The sequence below is a fragment of the Taudactylus pleione genome, unplaced genomic scaffold (assembly GCF_031769625.1).
Source record: "Taudactylus pleione unplaced genomic scaffold, aTauple2 ptg000061l, whole genome shotgun sequence".
Taxonomy (NCBI): Eukaryota; Metazoa; Chordata; class Amphibia; order Anura; family Myobatrachidae; genus Taudactylus; species Taudactylus pleione.
The window spans coordinates 14946553-14965041 of record NW_028284463.1 but is presented as its reverse complement, the minus strand read 5'-3'; the positions used below and the strand labels follow the sequence as shown (position 1 = coordinate 14965041).

Here is an 18489-nt window from a genome sequence, read left to right as displayed (position 1 = left end):
CAGATTACCTCAACAAATTAACAGCTAGAATGCCAAAGGTCTGCAATGCTGTAATTGCTGCAAAAGGAGCATTCTTTGACGAAAGCAAAGTTTGAAGGACAAAATTATTATTTCAAATAAAAATCATTATTTCTAACCTTGCCAATGTCTTGACTTTATGTTCTATTCATTTTGCAACTCATTTGATAAATAAAAGACAGTTTTCATGTAAAACACGAAATTGTCTGGGTGACCCCAAACTTTTGAACGGTAGTGTATATGTCTGTTCTAAAAACATTAGATGATTGACTTTGTTCAACAGTAGAGTTTAATAAAGTTAAACTATTATTCTGCCATTTTTTTTTATAGTAACATATCCACAAGGGGGCAGTGTTTCAGTGATGCCTATAGATGTTGTTTCCTTTTATCTTAACTAAGGAAGCAGGATGTCTGCTTCCATTTTGTTATTAATAATAACAATAAGAAAAACAATTTTAAAAAATAATTTATCAGAAAACCCTATTAATGATTAGAGAAAGAGTTGAAAACTAGGATAGCTATTTTCTAGATGAACATTTGGACCAGTAAGAGTGACAGGTAGAAACACTCTTTTCTTAACTAATGAACTTGGTCCAGGTGAAGGCCTGATGATGGATGACTGTGTGGTTATAGGACTGGAGAAAGTAGGGTTGCGGAAGACATTTACTAAAGTGAGGGTTTTTAGAAGTGGAGATGTTTCCCATAGCAGCCAATCAGATTCTACCTATTATCTTCTAGAAGCTGATAGATAAATGTTAAGTAGAATCAGATTGGTTGCTGTGGGCAACATCTCCACTCCAAAAACCCTGCACTTTAGTAAATATACTGCTAGGTGGGGAGGTTGTAGAATTGTAGGAGCAAAGCAGATGTCGAAAACAATTCATTACAATTCTGGTCTAGGGGCATATTTATCAACATTATTTTTACTAAAATATTGTGAAAACAGGTGTTTTCACACCCTTTTCACAATATTTAAGTACCACAGAAATGTACTAAAGAGCAATTGGAGGTAGAAATCACTAATTTCTCCTCCAACCCCTTAACTTCCGATTTTTTTAGTAAGCAGATCGCATTTCCCATATTTGGAATGGGAATTGTGATTTGCTGAAATTTACTAACCTGTAATTGTAAAACAAATATCGGAGGGAGCGTGTGATAATAACACCATAGGCAGGCTCCCTCCTGTCTGCAGATACCAGAAGTGTGTTTTTCTTACAGGGGGCGGGCTGCAGCAAGAGGAGAAATGCCGTCAAACCCCCAAAATGCGGCTCTGACCGCATTTCTCATATGCACCAAGCCCCGGAATGCGATGCACTCCCAGCATGTGCAGAATGTCACCAGAGGGACTTCTGGGTCTTATGGTGCGTACACACGTTCAGATATAACAGGACGATTTAGAACGATAACGATATCGATCATATCGTTATCGTACTTGTCGTCCTGTTTTTGGGCCCTTCCAACCCCCAAACGATGGTCGATGCTCGGGCACGGAAGGTCGATATCGATATATCGACCATCGCCTGTGCATGCAGGCCAACCTGGTCGATATCGAAATCAGGGGCATGGCCTCATTACCATATTCCACACCCCCATGGTTAAATATTGCTCGGTCCCGGCATGCCTGACCGAGCAATATTTAACTCTCGGTCGCCCGCACACACGCTACAATTATCGGGGCGATACGTGGATATCGGGCAGATTGCCCCGATAATTGTAGCGTGTATGGACAGCTTAACTCTAAGGGGGGCATTTGCTTTGTAGCACCCTGTGTTTCCTTTTGGAAACTCTGCCAAAAAGTAATGTTTATTGAAGAACAGGATCTGCAGAGCCTTCGGCACAAGTTCTGAAACTCGGTCCTCAGGACCCCAAACAGGTCATGTTTTCCATGTCTCCTCATAGAATCGCAAGTTAAATAATTACTCCACCTGTGGATCTTTTTAAAATGTGTTAGTGAGTAATAACTGCACCTGTGCACCTGCTGGGTGACCTGGAAAACGTGACCTGTGTGGGATCCTGAGGACCAGGTTTGAGAACCACTGGCCTACACCACTACAACATCCCCAGGCTCCTCGCATGATGTAGGCCCTCAGCCTGGTCATCTGAACCGGATATCAATGTCTCCAAATTAAGTGCTGTAGTTTTTGTTAAGGATATTCCTATTTCGATCTTCTGCTGGTTCATTACCCTGTGTCTTTATGCAGCTCTCTTGCACACAAGTTAATAAGACCTGTCACTGCATTTTAGCTCACACAGACACATTTAAAACTGGATTGTGCAAGTTTTAATTTTCTCAAATTAATTAGGCAGCACTTGTAGGCTTAATTAGACCTTCTGCTCTGTCTCACTATAATTAGGACGTGCAACGAGCAGCGCAGATAACAGCACGGTTAACCATTGTTAGGAGATATTTGTAATGTCCACTTACATGGCAACCGAATCATTATTCAGGGCACTCACGTGACTCCACTGTTTAATGTCTATCCCAGTGGATAAGTAAGAAGGTGAGGGCAGGCAAAGATTAAATGGAATTCTGCAAGCGAACTCCTTAGTGTAAACCAGAGGTTTCCAAACTCAGGGCCTGATTCAGACCTGCTCGCGAGCGCTATGCGCTCGCAAGCGGGTCGATGGTGGCCCAGTGCACATGCGCACGACGGAGCCGGTTCCGTCGTGCGCATGCGCGAGACCCGGATAGCGACGAGCAATCCGTCGCTCCGGGTCTCGTACCAAAGGGGGCGTGCTGTCGATGTTGAGTGACAGCACGCCCCCTTTGGTGGGCGGGCTGGGGGTGTGGCTGCCCAGACGGAGGCTTTCCCATGGGAACGCCTACCGTCTGGGGCCGACCCCACTGACATCACAAGTGATGTCAGTGGGAGTGCTTTCGGCTCTGTTAGAGCCGAAAGCACTCTGGGGCTTGCGGCAACGAGACCCACAGCTATACGAGCGGCCAGGAGGCCGTTCAAAAAAAAAAATAGACCGGCCCTGATTCAGAGCGAGCGCTCCGTCAGAGCGTCCGGCTCTGAAGCAGGGCCTCAGTCCTCAAGACACCCTAACAGTCCAGGTTTTAAGGATAACCATGCTTGAGCACAGGTGACTTAATTAGTAGCTCAGTCAATTTGATTTAACCATCTGTGCTCAACCATGGATATCCTTAAAACCTGGACTGTTAGGGTGCCCTGAGAACTGAGTTTGGGAACCACTGGTGTAAACCATTTGCCTACATAGCTCTTCAAAAATTATTCTTATAATCTTACCGCATGTTCGCCATTAGGAGACTGCAATTCCACACGTGTTGTAGGCGTGGCCAGGCCAGGGTGCGTCTCCTCCAATGCAGACACCCTGGCCAGGGGCATTTTAAGATAGGAGGGGGCCCATGTGCAGACTGAGGGTCTCATTCAGACCCAGTCGCAAGCGCCGATGCGCTCGCAACCGGGTCGATGGTCCCCACAGAGCATGCGCACGACGGAGCCGGCTCCGTCGTGCGCATGCGCGAGACCCGGCAAGCGACGGGCGCTCCGTCGCTAGGGGTCTCGTAGCAGACGGGGCGAGCTGTCGATGTTGAGTGACAGCTCGCCCCGTTTGCTGGGCTGGCCGGGGGCGGGCCCGGCCAAACAGGTGTTCCGGTCGGAACGCTTGCCGTTTGGCGGCGGCCCCACTGACATCATTGATGATGTCAGTGGGGAACTTCCTACTCAAACAGAGCAGGAAGTTCCCTGGGGCTTACGAGAGCCCAGACCCAACCTTAGGGTCTGGTCGTAAGCCCCAATGGTCGCGATGGTGATGACCATCGCGACCATCACCCTGATCGCAAGCTTAGCTGTGGGTGGTAACCCACAGCTTAGCTTGCGACCTGGATGCAGCACTTCCAAACAAGAAGTGCCCGCCCTCATTCAGAGTGAGCGATCGCTTCTTGCAATCGACTCTGAATGAGGGCCTGAGTGCGGGCCCTCTCCTCTCTCTTGCGGTGCCGCGGCGGGTGGTGCGGCAGTAGATGACATTTTCCCGGGGACAGCAGTACTGCGCATGCGCACGTCACCGGGAAAATGGCGGCTGGTCTGGCGCTTTCAGAGCAGCACTACTGGAGACAACGGACAGGTAAGTATAAAGAGTTAATGAGTGCAGGGCATTGCAGTGTGCACCCAGCTTCACCACCTGTCTTAGGACGCGCCACTCAGATCTGCAGTGCCAGCAGTGGTTGTGTTATATTTTTTTCTTTAATTGAGTAATATTTTATTGATTTATCAACATTAACATATTAAACAAAAACAAAAACCCACAGACAATACAATATCCAAAAATATTTTGTAGTACAAAAATAAATAAAATATATTGCATATAACGGAGTTCGGTACATAAGCAAACATATATAAAAAAAAATCAATACAATACAGTGAGTAACTGAAGTCTCTACGCTGCTTCAACCCACTGATGTAGTTACTGTTCAAAGGGCGGGATTTACTAAGCATTGCTTCAGCGATGCGGTACATCCCCCCTCACTTTGCGTACATACCACGGTTCATTACCGCGGTATGTACCAAGGATTTCGCAAAGGACAGCTCTCCCGATAAGAGCTGTCCTTTGCGATGCTGCTGGGCAGAGGGACTTCTAAGTTGAACACCCAGAAGTCCTTCTGCACATGCGCAGAAGGCCGCGGTCCGCGGGGGCTCATGAGAGGGATCCGATCGGATCCCTCCTAGCCAGGAGCGCCGCGATAAGAAGCCAATAGGCTTCTATTGGGTAAGAAGGTGGCGTTACCTAGGGACGCAAAGTGCATTCTGCTGTACATTTTGGGAATGCGGTAAAAACCCCTAAAATTACATTTTCGGGGGTTTTACGCATTTTCTCCTTTAGTACATCCCGCCCTTTGAAAGTCTCAATGCAAGAAATTACATTGGCGGTAATGAAACGGCAAGAGGTGCCTCTTTTGTGAGTGAGACCGAAATGACCCCCCCCCTCCCCTGATATTTATGAGTCTCCTGGACATTCTGGGAGGAAAGGCTAGCATGGTTTGCATTTGTAAGAAATCGCTCTGCAATTTCCCCAGTTGTATGGCACACTGGAACCTGCCATGATATAATCACACGGGGGATTGTGCTTGGTCAAGTGACAAGCAATTCGAGAAAATAAAAAAAAAGATCATTGCGGAAGCTCTGTCCCTGGCAACCCAACTAGGGATGGCTATCAGTGGCTTAAACATCGATAGTCACTCACCATCAATGGTGCCATTGGTGGTTAACATCACTGGCAACAAACCATTGATTGTGAACCAGCGATGGCTTGCACCCATCTATAGACATCCCTGTGGGGAACAATAGGAGGTGGGCCAATCAGAGAAGAGGGTGGGGCTTAATGGGCTCATTACCAGTCCTCCATCACTGCCACTGACTCAGTATTCCATCCCTGGGCTGGAACTTCTAGTTAACACTCTAATGGCCATAAGCTTGCTTTGGGACTCATTTACACATGAATGTAATGTGCCCTCTCCGGCGCCGCGCTCATCCCTATCTCCCTGAAATGCTTCTTCAAAAGTAGGCAAGTATGCTAGTGCCTTCTGGAAAATAAATGAGTTACAGGACACATCCCAGTTTATTATGTGCTCTATTTGTTCACTGTGTGAAATGTCAGCTGTGGGGAGGATGTAAACTGGGAACAGTACAGAGATAATATCAGGCTAAGCTGAGGAACTGTCTGATCCATCTGCAAAGGGATCATTTAGAGAATGGAAACAAGCCGGTCACATGAGCCCAGCTTGCAATTATGCAACACATGCAATTATGGGGGGAGATTTATCAATCTCTCCAAAGGAGGACAAGTGAAGGTGAAACGACCAATTAGCTTATAGCGATTATTTATCTTGTACATGCTATTGCATAAAAGCTATCATCTGATTGGTTGCTATAGGTAACGCTTCCACTTGTCCACTTGTCAATATGGTTTGCTAAATCTCCCCCCATAATCCTATACAAAATAAAGAGGTAAATTTGCCGTTTCAGCACCAAATGCAATGTCTAAATCCTGACACGGCCGGCACATTTTACCAGCAATGTGATAAGTTTGATTTTCTAGGTCTGATATCATGCCATTAATCTACCAGGAAATAGGTAAGTACAGGGACGGAACTATCATGGGTGCAGGGGCCGTAGCTAGGGTAGTGCGGCCGGTGCCATCGCACAGGGCACCACAGGTCAGGGGGCGCTGTTTGGGCCTGTCAAATTTCTGTTTATTATCATTCTTGCTTGTAGCTTCCTCTTATTTTATCCCCAGCATCTCCTGGCCTCCCCTATCTCTTCCCTGGCCCTTCCCCATGAAGCCATGGCCCTTTTTTGGGTGCATTTTGTCCCTTTGAAAAATGAGGGGGGCGCCAATGCGCTTTCTGGCACAGGGCACCAAAAAGTCTAGTTACGGCTTTGGCTACATTGATCATAGGTGAGGGGTACCTGATAATGCCAGGCCACCCTCTCCAACTTCCCACCTGATGCCCCAGGTAGGCTTTCTAAAAAGGAGTCGGGAATGTCTCTACTGAGCGATGCAGGCAGTAGATCCCCATCGCTCTTCTTTTTGGAGATGGAAAAGCAGTATCACAAAGCCCCTACCAAAAGGTTACTGTGGGGCCCTGCAATGCACTGCTAAACCCCTACCCCTGTACTTTATACTCTGGGTGTTGTATTTCCCATTCGAGTGAATTTCCCATTTGACTGAATGGAAAGTTCATGTGCGAGTACATCATCGCCACTGGACTTGTTTCAACAGCATGGGGGAAATGAACGCAGCGTGGGACTGTTAGAGCAAGCCGGTATCCCCGTGAATGTGGTGAGACTAGTGTGGAATGGAAGTGAAAATGTGTTTTTGATTTTACCTCCTCATTCTCCACCATATACGAATTTCTTGGATTTTTGCTCCACATGTCTCACTCGTCAAGTCAAACACATTACATCCACACTAGAACGGGAATGTATTAACGCCCAAAGGACCCGTGTGCACCAAGTCCCGCATCCTCATCCTCGGTGGCGCCGTGTTCCCAGTGATATTCGGGAAGATGACGAATGCGCGCAGTGCCAGAGTCTTTGCTTTCACTGCGCGGCGCCATGTTCCCGAAGAAGTCATTGGAAAGATTGTGCCGAGGAGGAGTGACCCACCTGCCGGCACAAGGTAAGTAAATGATGGGTGCACCCATTAGAAATAAGCCTCTGCTTACTAGACTGAGGGAGGAATGAGTCGTGTATCTTCTATACTAAGGTATACAATGGGTGAATACACACTGCTAGAGCTCCTCCCAAGCTGCAGGTGGCAGCATTGATATTGGGCCCAGTGGAGACATGATGATGTTAAAGATGGGTTGGGTTTGAAGTCCCGGAACTGGGGATGCCCCCTGTCAGTAGACCAACAGCATCATCCTAATGCTGACAATCTCAACAGGGGAACAGTAAGTACTGTAACCCTGCCCTGTTCACCCCCTAATCCTCCTTTTCTGTATCCTAACACTAACCCTCCCCCCTTAGTGCCTAACCCTAACCCTCCTCCCTTAGTGCCTAACATTAACATCCCCCCGTTGGTGCCTAACCCTAACCCCCCCTATCCGCAGCCTAACCCTAAGTCCCCCCATGGTGCCTAAACCTAACCCCTTCCCCCCCTCCCATGGCTGACAGCTACCCTCCCCACTATACTTACGATCGGGATGCTGGCAGTTGGGAATCTGGCGTCGCCATCTCCACTCATATCTGGATTCCGGCACGGGTCTTCTGCCCGCATTTCGGCAGCCGGCATTCCGGCTGTAGGTTCCTTAACTGCATCCCATTAAAGATTTGGTTTCATTAATGTTATAATGTTTATGCGTTGCAGTGCAATGATGCCAAGAGCCAGGATTTTCACCGATAGTGACGAGGAGTCCTCCAGCGCCGGCTCATCGGAAGATGAAGAGGTCCCAGTCGCAGAGACAGCAGGAACCTTGGGGGACAGAGCCAACCTCAATAATGCTGAGAGGTGCTGCAAATCCCAGCCCAAATTTGGATGTATTACTTGAATTTGCATCTTGATATGGTCACAGAGAAAAATTACCCCATATGTTAATTTCAGCGCATAATCACAATATATATATATATATATAATATATATATATATATATATATATATACATATGTATATATATATATATATATATATATGGTCAAAGAAGCAAAAAACAAATGCGCACCACAGTGAGTAAAATATAAAGGGTATTTTAATCAAAGTGCATAAAAGACTTAAGCTGCATACACACACAACGATTTTTTTAATGATTATCGTTAAACGATATCGTTTAACGATAATTGATGGCAAAAATCGTTCACTTTCTGAGTCAAACGATGAACGATTATCGTTCATGCGCGTTCACGTTTGTAGTTTGTCGTTTGTAGTTTGTCGTTCAATCAGACTTGTCAACTCAACGAATTTCATTAAGGGAATATGCAAAAATCGTTTGTAGTTCATAAAAATCGTTCATGACATTTAGTAAATGAACAACTTTAGTAAACGATTTTAGTAAATTTTTTCAAGGGAAAAAATCGTTTACTCAAATCGTTCATTAAAAAAATCGTTGTGTGTGTGTATGCAGCTTTAAGGTGCATACACACAAAACGATTTTTTGAACGATTATCGTTAAACGATATCGTTTAACGATAATCGTTTGAAAAAATCGTTCACTTTCTGAGTCAAATGATGAACGATTATTGTACATGCGCGTTCACGTTTGTAGTTTGTAGTTTAGTCAGACTTGTCAACTCAACGATTTTCATTAAGTTAATATGCAAAAATCGTTTGTAGTTCAGAAAAATCGTTCATTACATTTAAATGAACAACTTTAGTAAACGATTTTAGTTCATTTTTTCAAGGGAGAAAAACGTTTACTAAAATCGTTCATTAACTAAATCGTTGTGTGTGTATGCAGCATTACACATAGATAAAGTTAGGCCAGTATTCATGATCACTGTCAGGAGAAAAGGCTCTCGTGTACAGCCGCAAGATGCAGTCACTACAGCCGCTGTGCTAGCGGTATAACACAAGGTTAACCGCGGTATAACCACGCCCAAACGCGTTTCGTCTTTCCGACTTCGAAGTCGGAAAGACGAAACGCGTTTGAGCGTGATTACCGGTGACGTCACAATGCTGTGGCGATGCCTGATGGGAAGTGAAGTCCTATGTACCTGATCCGGAGCTGGGACCTTGTGTTATACCACTAGCACAGCGGCTGTAGTGACTGCTTCTTGCGGCTGTACACGAGAGCCTTTTCTCCTGACGGTGATCATGAATACTGGTCTAACTTTATCTATGTGTAAATCTTTTATGCACTTTGATTGAAATACTCTTTATATTTTACTCACTGTGGTGCGCATTCGTTTTTTGCTTCTTTGGCCAGAAATTTGTCCATATACTCCTGAGGAGGAGGATTTATTAAACGACTGCTACAAACAGTGACAACTATGTGAAGAGGACACACTCCCATGATATTATAGGACTATACCTACTGCGCACGGTGATATACTTTTCTCTTTGTATATATATATATATATATATATACATTATATACAATATTATATCCTATAGAAGATATTGCTAGGGATATTCTCCATAATCTTGACAGAGCATATAGTTTATATAAATAAAAAAATAAATATATACTGTGTATATACACACACACACACATGCAAGGGCTTCTGGTTCTCATAACCTCAGTGATTGATTCTGTTCTGAATTGGAGTGATGTAGAGATGTTCTATAGCTGATGATTGTTCTGCAGCTTTACAGGTGGGAACAGCACGAGCCGCAGGATCCTACGCTTTGTAGATAAAATCGCCAAGTCTCGCTATTTCCAAAGAGCAACAGAGAATGAATATATAAAGAGGAAAATAGAGGAGGTGTCCAACACCCCCCTGCTGCTGACTGTTGAGGTGCAGGAGCTGGGGGGGACTTTGGCTGTGAATATCCCCCCTCCACCTACAGACCGCATATGGTAAATGTTCACCCAACTTTACAATCGCCTACTGCAAATTGTAAATGTGCACCAGACAGGAGTTCATTCACTGGCACGTGCCACAGAGCAGACTGGGCAATGAAAGTGTATGCATTGTGTGAGGAAGTCTCTATACAGAGATATAATACTACACCTTATCATTCAAGTGTGACCTGACCACTGTACATAACCATAATACACTTCTATTACACTCCATACAGACATAGGGCACTACACCCCCAACATGCCCTGACCACTGTACGTGATCATAATACACATCTATTACACTCTATACAGACATAGGACACTACACCCCCAACATGCCCTGACCACTGTACATGATCATAATACACATCTATTACACTCTATACAGACATAGGACACTACACCCCCAACATGACCCAACCACTGTACATGATCATAGTACACATCTATTACACTCTATACAGACATAGGACACTACACCCCCAACATGACCATAATACACATCTATTACACTGTATACAGACATAGGACACTACACCCCCAACATGTCCTGACCGCTGTACATGATCATAATACACATCTATTACACTGTATACAGACATAGGACACTACACCCCCAACATGACCATAATACACATCTATTACACTGTATACAGACATAGGACACTACACCCCCAACATGACCATAATACACATCTATTACACTCTATACAGACATAGGGCACTACACCCCCAACATGACCTGACCACTGTACATGATCATAATACACATCTATTACACTATATACAGACATAGCACACTACACCCCCAACATGCCCTGACCACTGTACATGATCATAATACACATCTATTACACTGTATACAGACATAGGACACTACACCTCCAACATGACCTGACCACTGTACATGATCATAATACACATCTATTACACTGTATACAGACATAGGACACTACACCTCCAACATGACCTGACCACTGTACATGACCATAATACACATCTATTACACTGTAGACAGACATAGGACACTACACCCCCTACATGACCTGACCACTGTACATGACCATAATACACATCTATTACACTGTATACAGACATAGGACACTACACCTCCAACATGACCTGACCACTGTACATGATCATAATACACATCTATTACACTCTATACAGACATAGGACACTACACTCCCCCACATGTCCTGACCACTGTACATGATCATAATACACATCTATTACACTCTATACAGACATAGGACACTACACCCCCAACATGTCCTGACCACTGTACATGATCATAATACACATCTATTACACTCTATACAGACATAGAACACTACACCCCCAACATGACCCAACCACTGTACATGATCATAATACACATCTATTACACTCTATACAGACATAGGACACTACACCCCCAACATGACCCAACCACTGTACATGATCATAATACACATCTATTACACTCTATACAGACATAGGACACTACACCCCCAACATGACCCAACAACTGTACATGATCATAATACACATCTATTACACTCTATACAGACATAGGACACTACACCCCCAACATGACCCGACCACTGTACATGATCATAATACACATCTATTACACTGTATACAGACATAGGACACTACACCTCCAACATGACCTGACCGCTGTACATGATCATAATACACATCTATTACACTGTATACAGACATATTACACTACACCTCCAACATGACCTGACCACTGTACATGACCATAATACACATCTATTACACTGTATACAGACATAGGACACTACACCCCCAACATGTCCTGACCACTGTACATGATCATAATACACATCTATTACACTCTATACAGACATAGGACACTACACTCCCCCACATGTCCTGACCACTGTACATGACCATAATACACATCTATTACACTCTATACAGATATAGGACACTACACCCCCAACATGACCTGACCACTGTATATGATCATAATACACATCTATTACACTGTATACAGACATAGGATACTACACCCCCAACATGACCTGACCACTGTACATGATCATAATACACATCTATTACACTGTATACAGACATAGGACAATACACCTCCAACATGACCTGACCACTGTACATGATCATAATACACATCTATTACACTGTATACAGACATAGGACACTACACTCCCCAACATGACCTGACCACTGTACATGATCATAATACACATCTATTACACTGTATACAGACATAGGACAATACACCTCCAACATGACCTGACCACTGTACATGATCATAATACACATCTATTACACTGTATACAGACAAAGGACACTACACTCCCCAACATGACCTGACCACTGTACATGATCATAATACACATCTATTACACTGTATACAGACATAGGACACTACACCCCCAACATGACCTGACCGCTGTACATGATCATAATACACATCTATTACACTCTATACAGCCATAGGACACTACACCCCCAACATGTCCTGACCACTGTACATGACCATAATACACATCTATTACACTCTATACAGACATAGGGCACTACACCCCCAACATGACCCAACCACTGTACATGATCATAATACATTTCTGTTACACCCTGTACAGACATAGGACACTACACCCCCAACATGACCTGACCGCTGTACATGATCATAATACACATCTATTACACTCTATACAGCCATAGGACACTACACCCTCAACATGTCCTGACCACTGTACATGACCATAATACACATCTATTACACTCTATACAGACATAGGACACTACATCCCCAACATGACCCAACCACTGTACATGATCATAATACATTTCTGTTACACCCTGTACAGACATAGGACATTACAGTTGTCACCCACTAATTTATTTATAGGACAATCAAGAGGAAGATGTACAGTAACTGAAATTCTTCCCACAAATGATTGTACTGTAGTAGAAGATCCTAGATATGGCCACAAATTTGTGTACTAGAATTATTATAGACATTAGTACTTTATAATTAGCATATGCTACTGTATTGATCTTATTTAATAATTGCATTAATTGGTCATGGTATAATTCTAGACTCTACCTTTTAGGTACAGCTTCCGAACACCACCACAAGTGGAGATGAAGGTTCGGCCGAAGCTCGGAGAAAGAGAGGTGACCTTTATACACGTGACCGAGTGGATAGAGAAGAAGCTGTTAGATGAGTTCCAGGTACTTGGCCTTAGAAAGTAGACGTCCAGGACAGGACAGAGCACACATCCACTAGAATAGTAGGAATAAAAATATACAAATAACTGCAAATAAGGGAAAGAGGAGCAGTCATAGTGTGGAGGACATTTGTAGTAAACTGTATGTTTCATGAACTGTTTGAGTTTTTATAGACGCCAATCTTACATTGCACGACACTCGCTCCCACGGCGTTCCCAACTGTGGCCATTCTGGAGCATGTAAATACGGATCGGGGATCTCCCTGGACACCCAAATGCTAATAGACACATTGGGACATATAATCTTATATATATGGCTTTCACTATGTGCCATGCCCAGAACTTGCAGGAGTCACATGACCACTTGCAAGAAACATCCAGATCATCACTGCAACACCGACCCTAGGGGGTATATTTACTAAAGTGCAGGTTTTTAGAAGTGTAGATGTTGCCCATAGCAACCAATCAGATTCTATTTATCATTCATCTAGCATCTTCTAGAAGATAATAGCTAGAATCTGATTGGTCGCTAATTGCAACATCTCCACGTCTAAAACCTGCACTTTAGTAAATACATCCCTAAGTGTCTAATCTAAACCCAACACTATGGGGCATATCCAATTGGGCGCAAGGTTTAGCGAGTCAAAAATCTCACACAACTCACGCACAATTTAGAAATACTGCGGGTATGCACGCTCCCGATACCCACGGTATTCAATTTCCAAAATATTGGTTGCGGGGTTTTCAGTTCTGAAAACCCTGCGGCGCGTATTGTTTTATAAAAAAAACCCACACCACTTACCTTACCGGGGGTCTCCAGTAGTCTCCGCGGCTCCCGGCGGCCTCCCCTCTCTCTTCTTACTGGAGAGGGGGCTGCTGGGAGTCCCAGGGGCTGGTGGGAGGAGCAAGGGCTGCTGGGAGATGTAGTTCTCCTAGCGCCCATTACGCGGGGGCCACAGTGACACTGGGGGGGCACACTGACACCAGAACACACACACACACAAACACTCTAATACACACAAACACCACACACACTCTCATACTCACCCCTGCTGCAGAATAGCCGGCTCCCGACGCAGGATGAAGAAGACAGCGCTGCAGAAGGTAAGTACTTAAGGACTAATTAAGCTAATTGGATCCTTCCAATTGCTCATTTAGTCCTCGGGGGGGGGGGTGCGCGGGGGGGGTCAGAGCAAGTCCCGGTGATTTCTCCTGAAATTATCGATTTTAAGAAAAATCACGCTTGCTCAGGAGGTGCGCAAAAAAAAACCTCCCGGCGCATGTTTTAAAACAAAACACGCACCTAATAGAATAGCAGAAAACCCGCACCTGCAGGAAAAACCTCACAGGTGTGGGTTTTTTGCTTTTCACGCAGCCTATTGAATATGCCCCTATAGATTTGTAGATTCTGGACACTTGCTGTAACAGGGGGAAATGTATAAAGAATACAGTAACATATATATAAATGTAAAAGATTAAAAAATGAATGAAAAAACCCAAAACAAGCCAGACACATTAGCACTTTATACAAACACACAGATAAGTTATCATTATTATTTTTCTACCTCTAAAATAACACAAGGGTTCTGTCGTGCCTTACAAGAGGAATATTGTATGACCAGTAGCACAGAGCAGCCCTAGATCATAAATATACTACACATAGAAAGTAACAGTAACGTGTAATGGGTTAGAATGAATGGAACACATGAAGGTGGCAGTGGGCTGGTCTATGAATCTCTTTAATGAACTGATGAACTCACATAACACACATGACCCTGCACAGCAATTTACTGGGCCTGATTCTGCGGTGCACGCAAACGCGCCATTGGCCGCATCAGTGTCGGTCTTTTGTTTCTTTATGACAATGCTACAACCCATGATTTTCCTACTGAGATGCTGACTTTCTGCGACGCTAATCCGTCTCGGTGCGTCTTTAAATGCACCATCTTTAACATGGTGCCCTGTGTCTGCGCTTCTGAGAATTTGGATGCCGCCGCTGTCAGCGATATGCCCGGGTCGGCCTAGCCACCCCTTTTTTACATCCCAGGAATGCACAATTAAATCATCGGCTCTTGCGTTCAAATTCGTACTGCTGCGTCACCTGGCGATAACCATTGGGACGCACACGCAATACGACTTGGAAACAGGCGTAGTGCTTCCAACATCGGCCAAATGCGTGAATATTACCATTGCGTGCGGTTGGCGTGCACCTCTGCAGCAGGCCCTTTGTGTGGCGTTACATACTGACAAGGTGCACTTGGGTGCTGATTTGCATTTTGTTTTCTCTGGCAGAAAATCTTAGTGATGCCAAACATGGACGACTTGTTATTTCCAATCATGCAGTCTGGAGTGGATAGCCCCCAGCAGGCGCAGACAGAACAATCAAAGCCAGAATCGCCGTGAGATCACATGGGAGAAGCGCCCTGCGTGGTCCTTTAGTCAAGCAGTAGTGAGGGGACATGCATGAACGGTTCCAGGACCAAACTGGGGAGTTCATCTAGACAAAACAAAACAGATGACAGATGGCAGATGATGGATTGTTATCCACATGATCTATGGAGACAAAACACTGTCAGAGCTGGACTTCAATAACATGGCGCCAGGAACCAGGACACATCTGTACTTCTATTCATAATTCCACACAATCAGATATATGGACATTTATACTCAGTGTATGTTCTTTTGGTCCAGTGTTGTAACATTGGCTACAGATATAGAAGTCCTACTTACAGTATGTAAGTATTAGCTCAGCTGCTGTGTTGCACTATAAAGTGATATAGACCTTGTGATGCCAGCATAGTGAAGGTAGTCATTATGTGCTCTGATGACAATGCAGCCTTTCCCTCCCATTTAACTAGAGACATCACTGAGGGAAAGGAATACTTTTTACTAGCGTCTATTGACCACGGAGGCATGAGGCTCTGCCCCAGAAGGTCCCTGTAATATATTAGTGTGCCCAGGGCCAGGATATAAAGCACATACTGCATATTGTCTTCAGTTACTGTTAGTGGTAGTAACAGCACATGATGCAGAGGAAGGGATGTCCCTTATAGAATCACCAACACAAAGCGACTGTGTTCAGCATATAAAGCAGCATGACTTCTGTTTTCCTCTGCCAGTCCCCTGAGATCAAATCCCGCCTTTGCATATTGGAGGTGGTAATACGTGCATATGAGAGGGGAAGTTCTGGACAACTGGAAACCCCCCCTAAGTGCGTGGAGATGAAGATCAGAAGGTTGTAAAACAAGCTCTTATATGACTCCATTACTACAAAGTCCAGTGGTTGATCTCCTTCCAGGTAAACCCAGGGTGAACCCAGGGTAAGTGCCCCTTCTCTCCTTTAGTACAATGGTCCTGCTGCCTCATACCTCAGTGATATCAGTGGTAATTGCTGAATTGATTTGCTGTATTCTCATGAACAAATGGCTGCACCCATTGTGTGCACATGTACCTTTCATGGTTGGGTTATTTAAATCTGGAATAGCAGAAACTCTAAGCAATAACGTATCATTTTATACAATATAAAATACTCATAAAATCCATTGCTATTCCTCCTACCAAACCCATCAATCGTAATGGTCAGACTCCTTCAGTCACTTAAGCACATACATTTTTAAGTAGTCAAGCAACTCTTTGCCCTCTGTCTGTCTGTATGTACTGAATAAACAGGCCTCACCCCCCTGCGTGGTATGACTCATTTCTAAAGGATTCCATGGAATGCAGTTATTTGGGGTTATGTAATAATGTAGTGCTATGGGCAGGTAAGTGTGGAAGGAGTTAATCAATTTGCCAGATGCCCAATTTAGTTATGTGTGCCTTTCGTTAAAAGTACTGTTTAGGTTCTTTAAAATAAATAAAATTTGGCCATTAATTAGCCCCACCCTGAAGGATTCCATTATTGCGTCACATATATGACACTATTACAAATGACATTATGAGGTAACTGATAACATTACATAGAACAGTATAACAATCATTAAATCGTTGACACAATAACAGTGTTTCCCAAAATCAGCCCCTAGGGCACCCTAATGCTGGCCATAGACCTGCACGATTTCGGGCCGATTGCCCGATTTTCGATGAGTCTTACGATGAATCGTGTAGAAATCGTGTATTTTTAGAGTAGGATACCGCAGCTCCTAAAACAGATCGTATGATCAGATGTGCAGCCCATATTATCCATCGTATCGCGTGCAGATCGTACCGTTTATTTTGTGCATGCGATGCATCGTGCATCCATTCATGTCATTTCAATGACTTCTCCCTGACGAGCGCGTGAGGCACACGATCGATCGTACGACAGATCGTGTGCAATGAGATACAACAAATCGTGCCGGCGAAGTGCCAGGGAGCTCCAGGGAATCGTATGTGAATCTTATCTTAAGCTAATCGTGCAGGTGTATGGCCAGCATAACTGTTCAGGTTTTAAGGCTAACCATGCTTGAGCAGAGGTGCCTTAGTTGACTTATTTAGCACCTCGTGATGGGGAGAGCCAAGTTGGACAGGCGAAGAGGAAGAACAAGAAGGTTCTTGGTGGTACTAGTGGTATGGCAGCTGTGTAGCAAGCCGCCTGCAGACTCCAAGATTTGAGGTGAGTAGAAGTCTGAATGCGCAATGAGAACTGGGGGCACTACATGGCATAATGAGAACTGGAGGCACAACAGTGTAGTATAATGTGGACTGGGACATTGTGTCGTCACTGGGTTTGGCGACACCCAATGTGTCAAATAAACCCCTTGTGCATACGCTCCCAAAAAGAGGGAGTGGCCTCACAATGAAGGGGCTTGGCCTCATGGCACGGCCCAGCATTCCTGGAGGTGCCGGGCTGCCTCCCCAGGGACTTTAGCCGCACTGCCGGCTCCTCAGTGACCAGGAGGGGGCGCTGAACATACAGTGCAGCATACGGCTCTAGGTCAATAAGGAGGAGCGAGGATTTTGGTGTCACCCCCTCGAAGGTTGACACCCGCTGCGGTCCACAGCATAACGTGAACTGAGGCACTGGCATGATGTGAACTGGGGGCAATGTGTGGCATGATGTGAACTGGTCGCTACAGTGTATTCAACACATTTGTGGTGCTGGAAGTATTGGCACATTATACTTTTTAATATCATCACCAGTATATCATGTTGACAATTTTATATGCAGGGACCCCCACAAGTTGGTTGCTTTGGTCCCCACAAGCCTTAATACAGCCCTGCCACACTGCACAGTCATCGCGAGTAGATAGGCTACCTAATGATCTTCACAGGAAGGACTGCAATAGCCGGAGCACTGTACAATGTACAATAGTGCAG

At 44.6% G+C, this 18489-nt stretch overlaps 1 protein-coding gene across 2 annotated transcripts in view; it reads left to right on the top strand.

Moving 5' to 3' along the window:
• The window catches only part of LOC148535103 (testis-expressed protein 2-like), a 245904-nt gene extending 228850 nt beyond the window's left edge, over positions 1 to 17054 (top strand). For both annotated transcript variants that reach the window (XM_088464936.1, XM_088464935.1), the window contains exons 9-12: positions 7855 to 7995; positions 9788 to 10000; positions 13078 to 13198; positions 15487 to 17054. In XM_088464936.1, the coding sequence (XP_088321062.1) occupies positions 7855 to 7995; positions 9788 to 10000; positions 13078 to 13198; positions 15487 to 15597 (586 nt within the window). In that variant the 3' untranslated portion in view covers positions 15598 to 17054. The remainder of the gene's footprint in view (positions 1 to 7854; positions 7996 to 9787; positions 10001 to 13077; positions 13199 to 15486) is intronic.
• The last annotated feature ends 1435 nt before the right edge of the window (positions 17055 to 18489 follow it).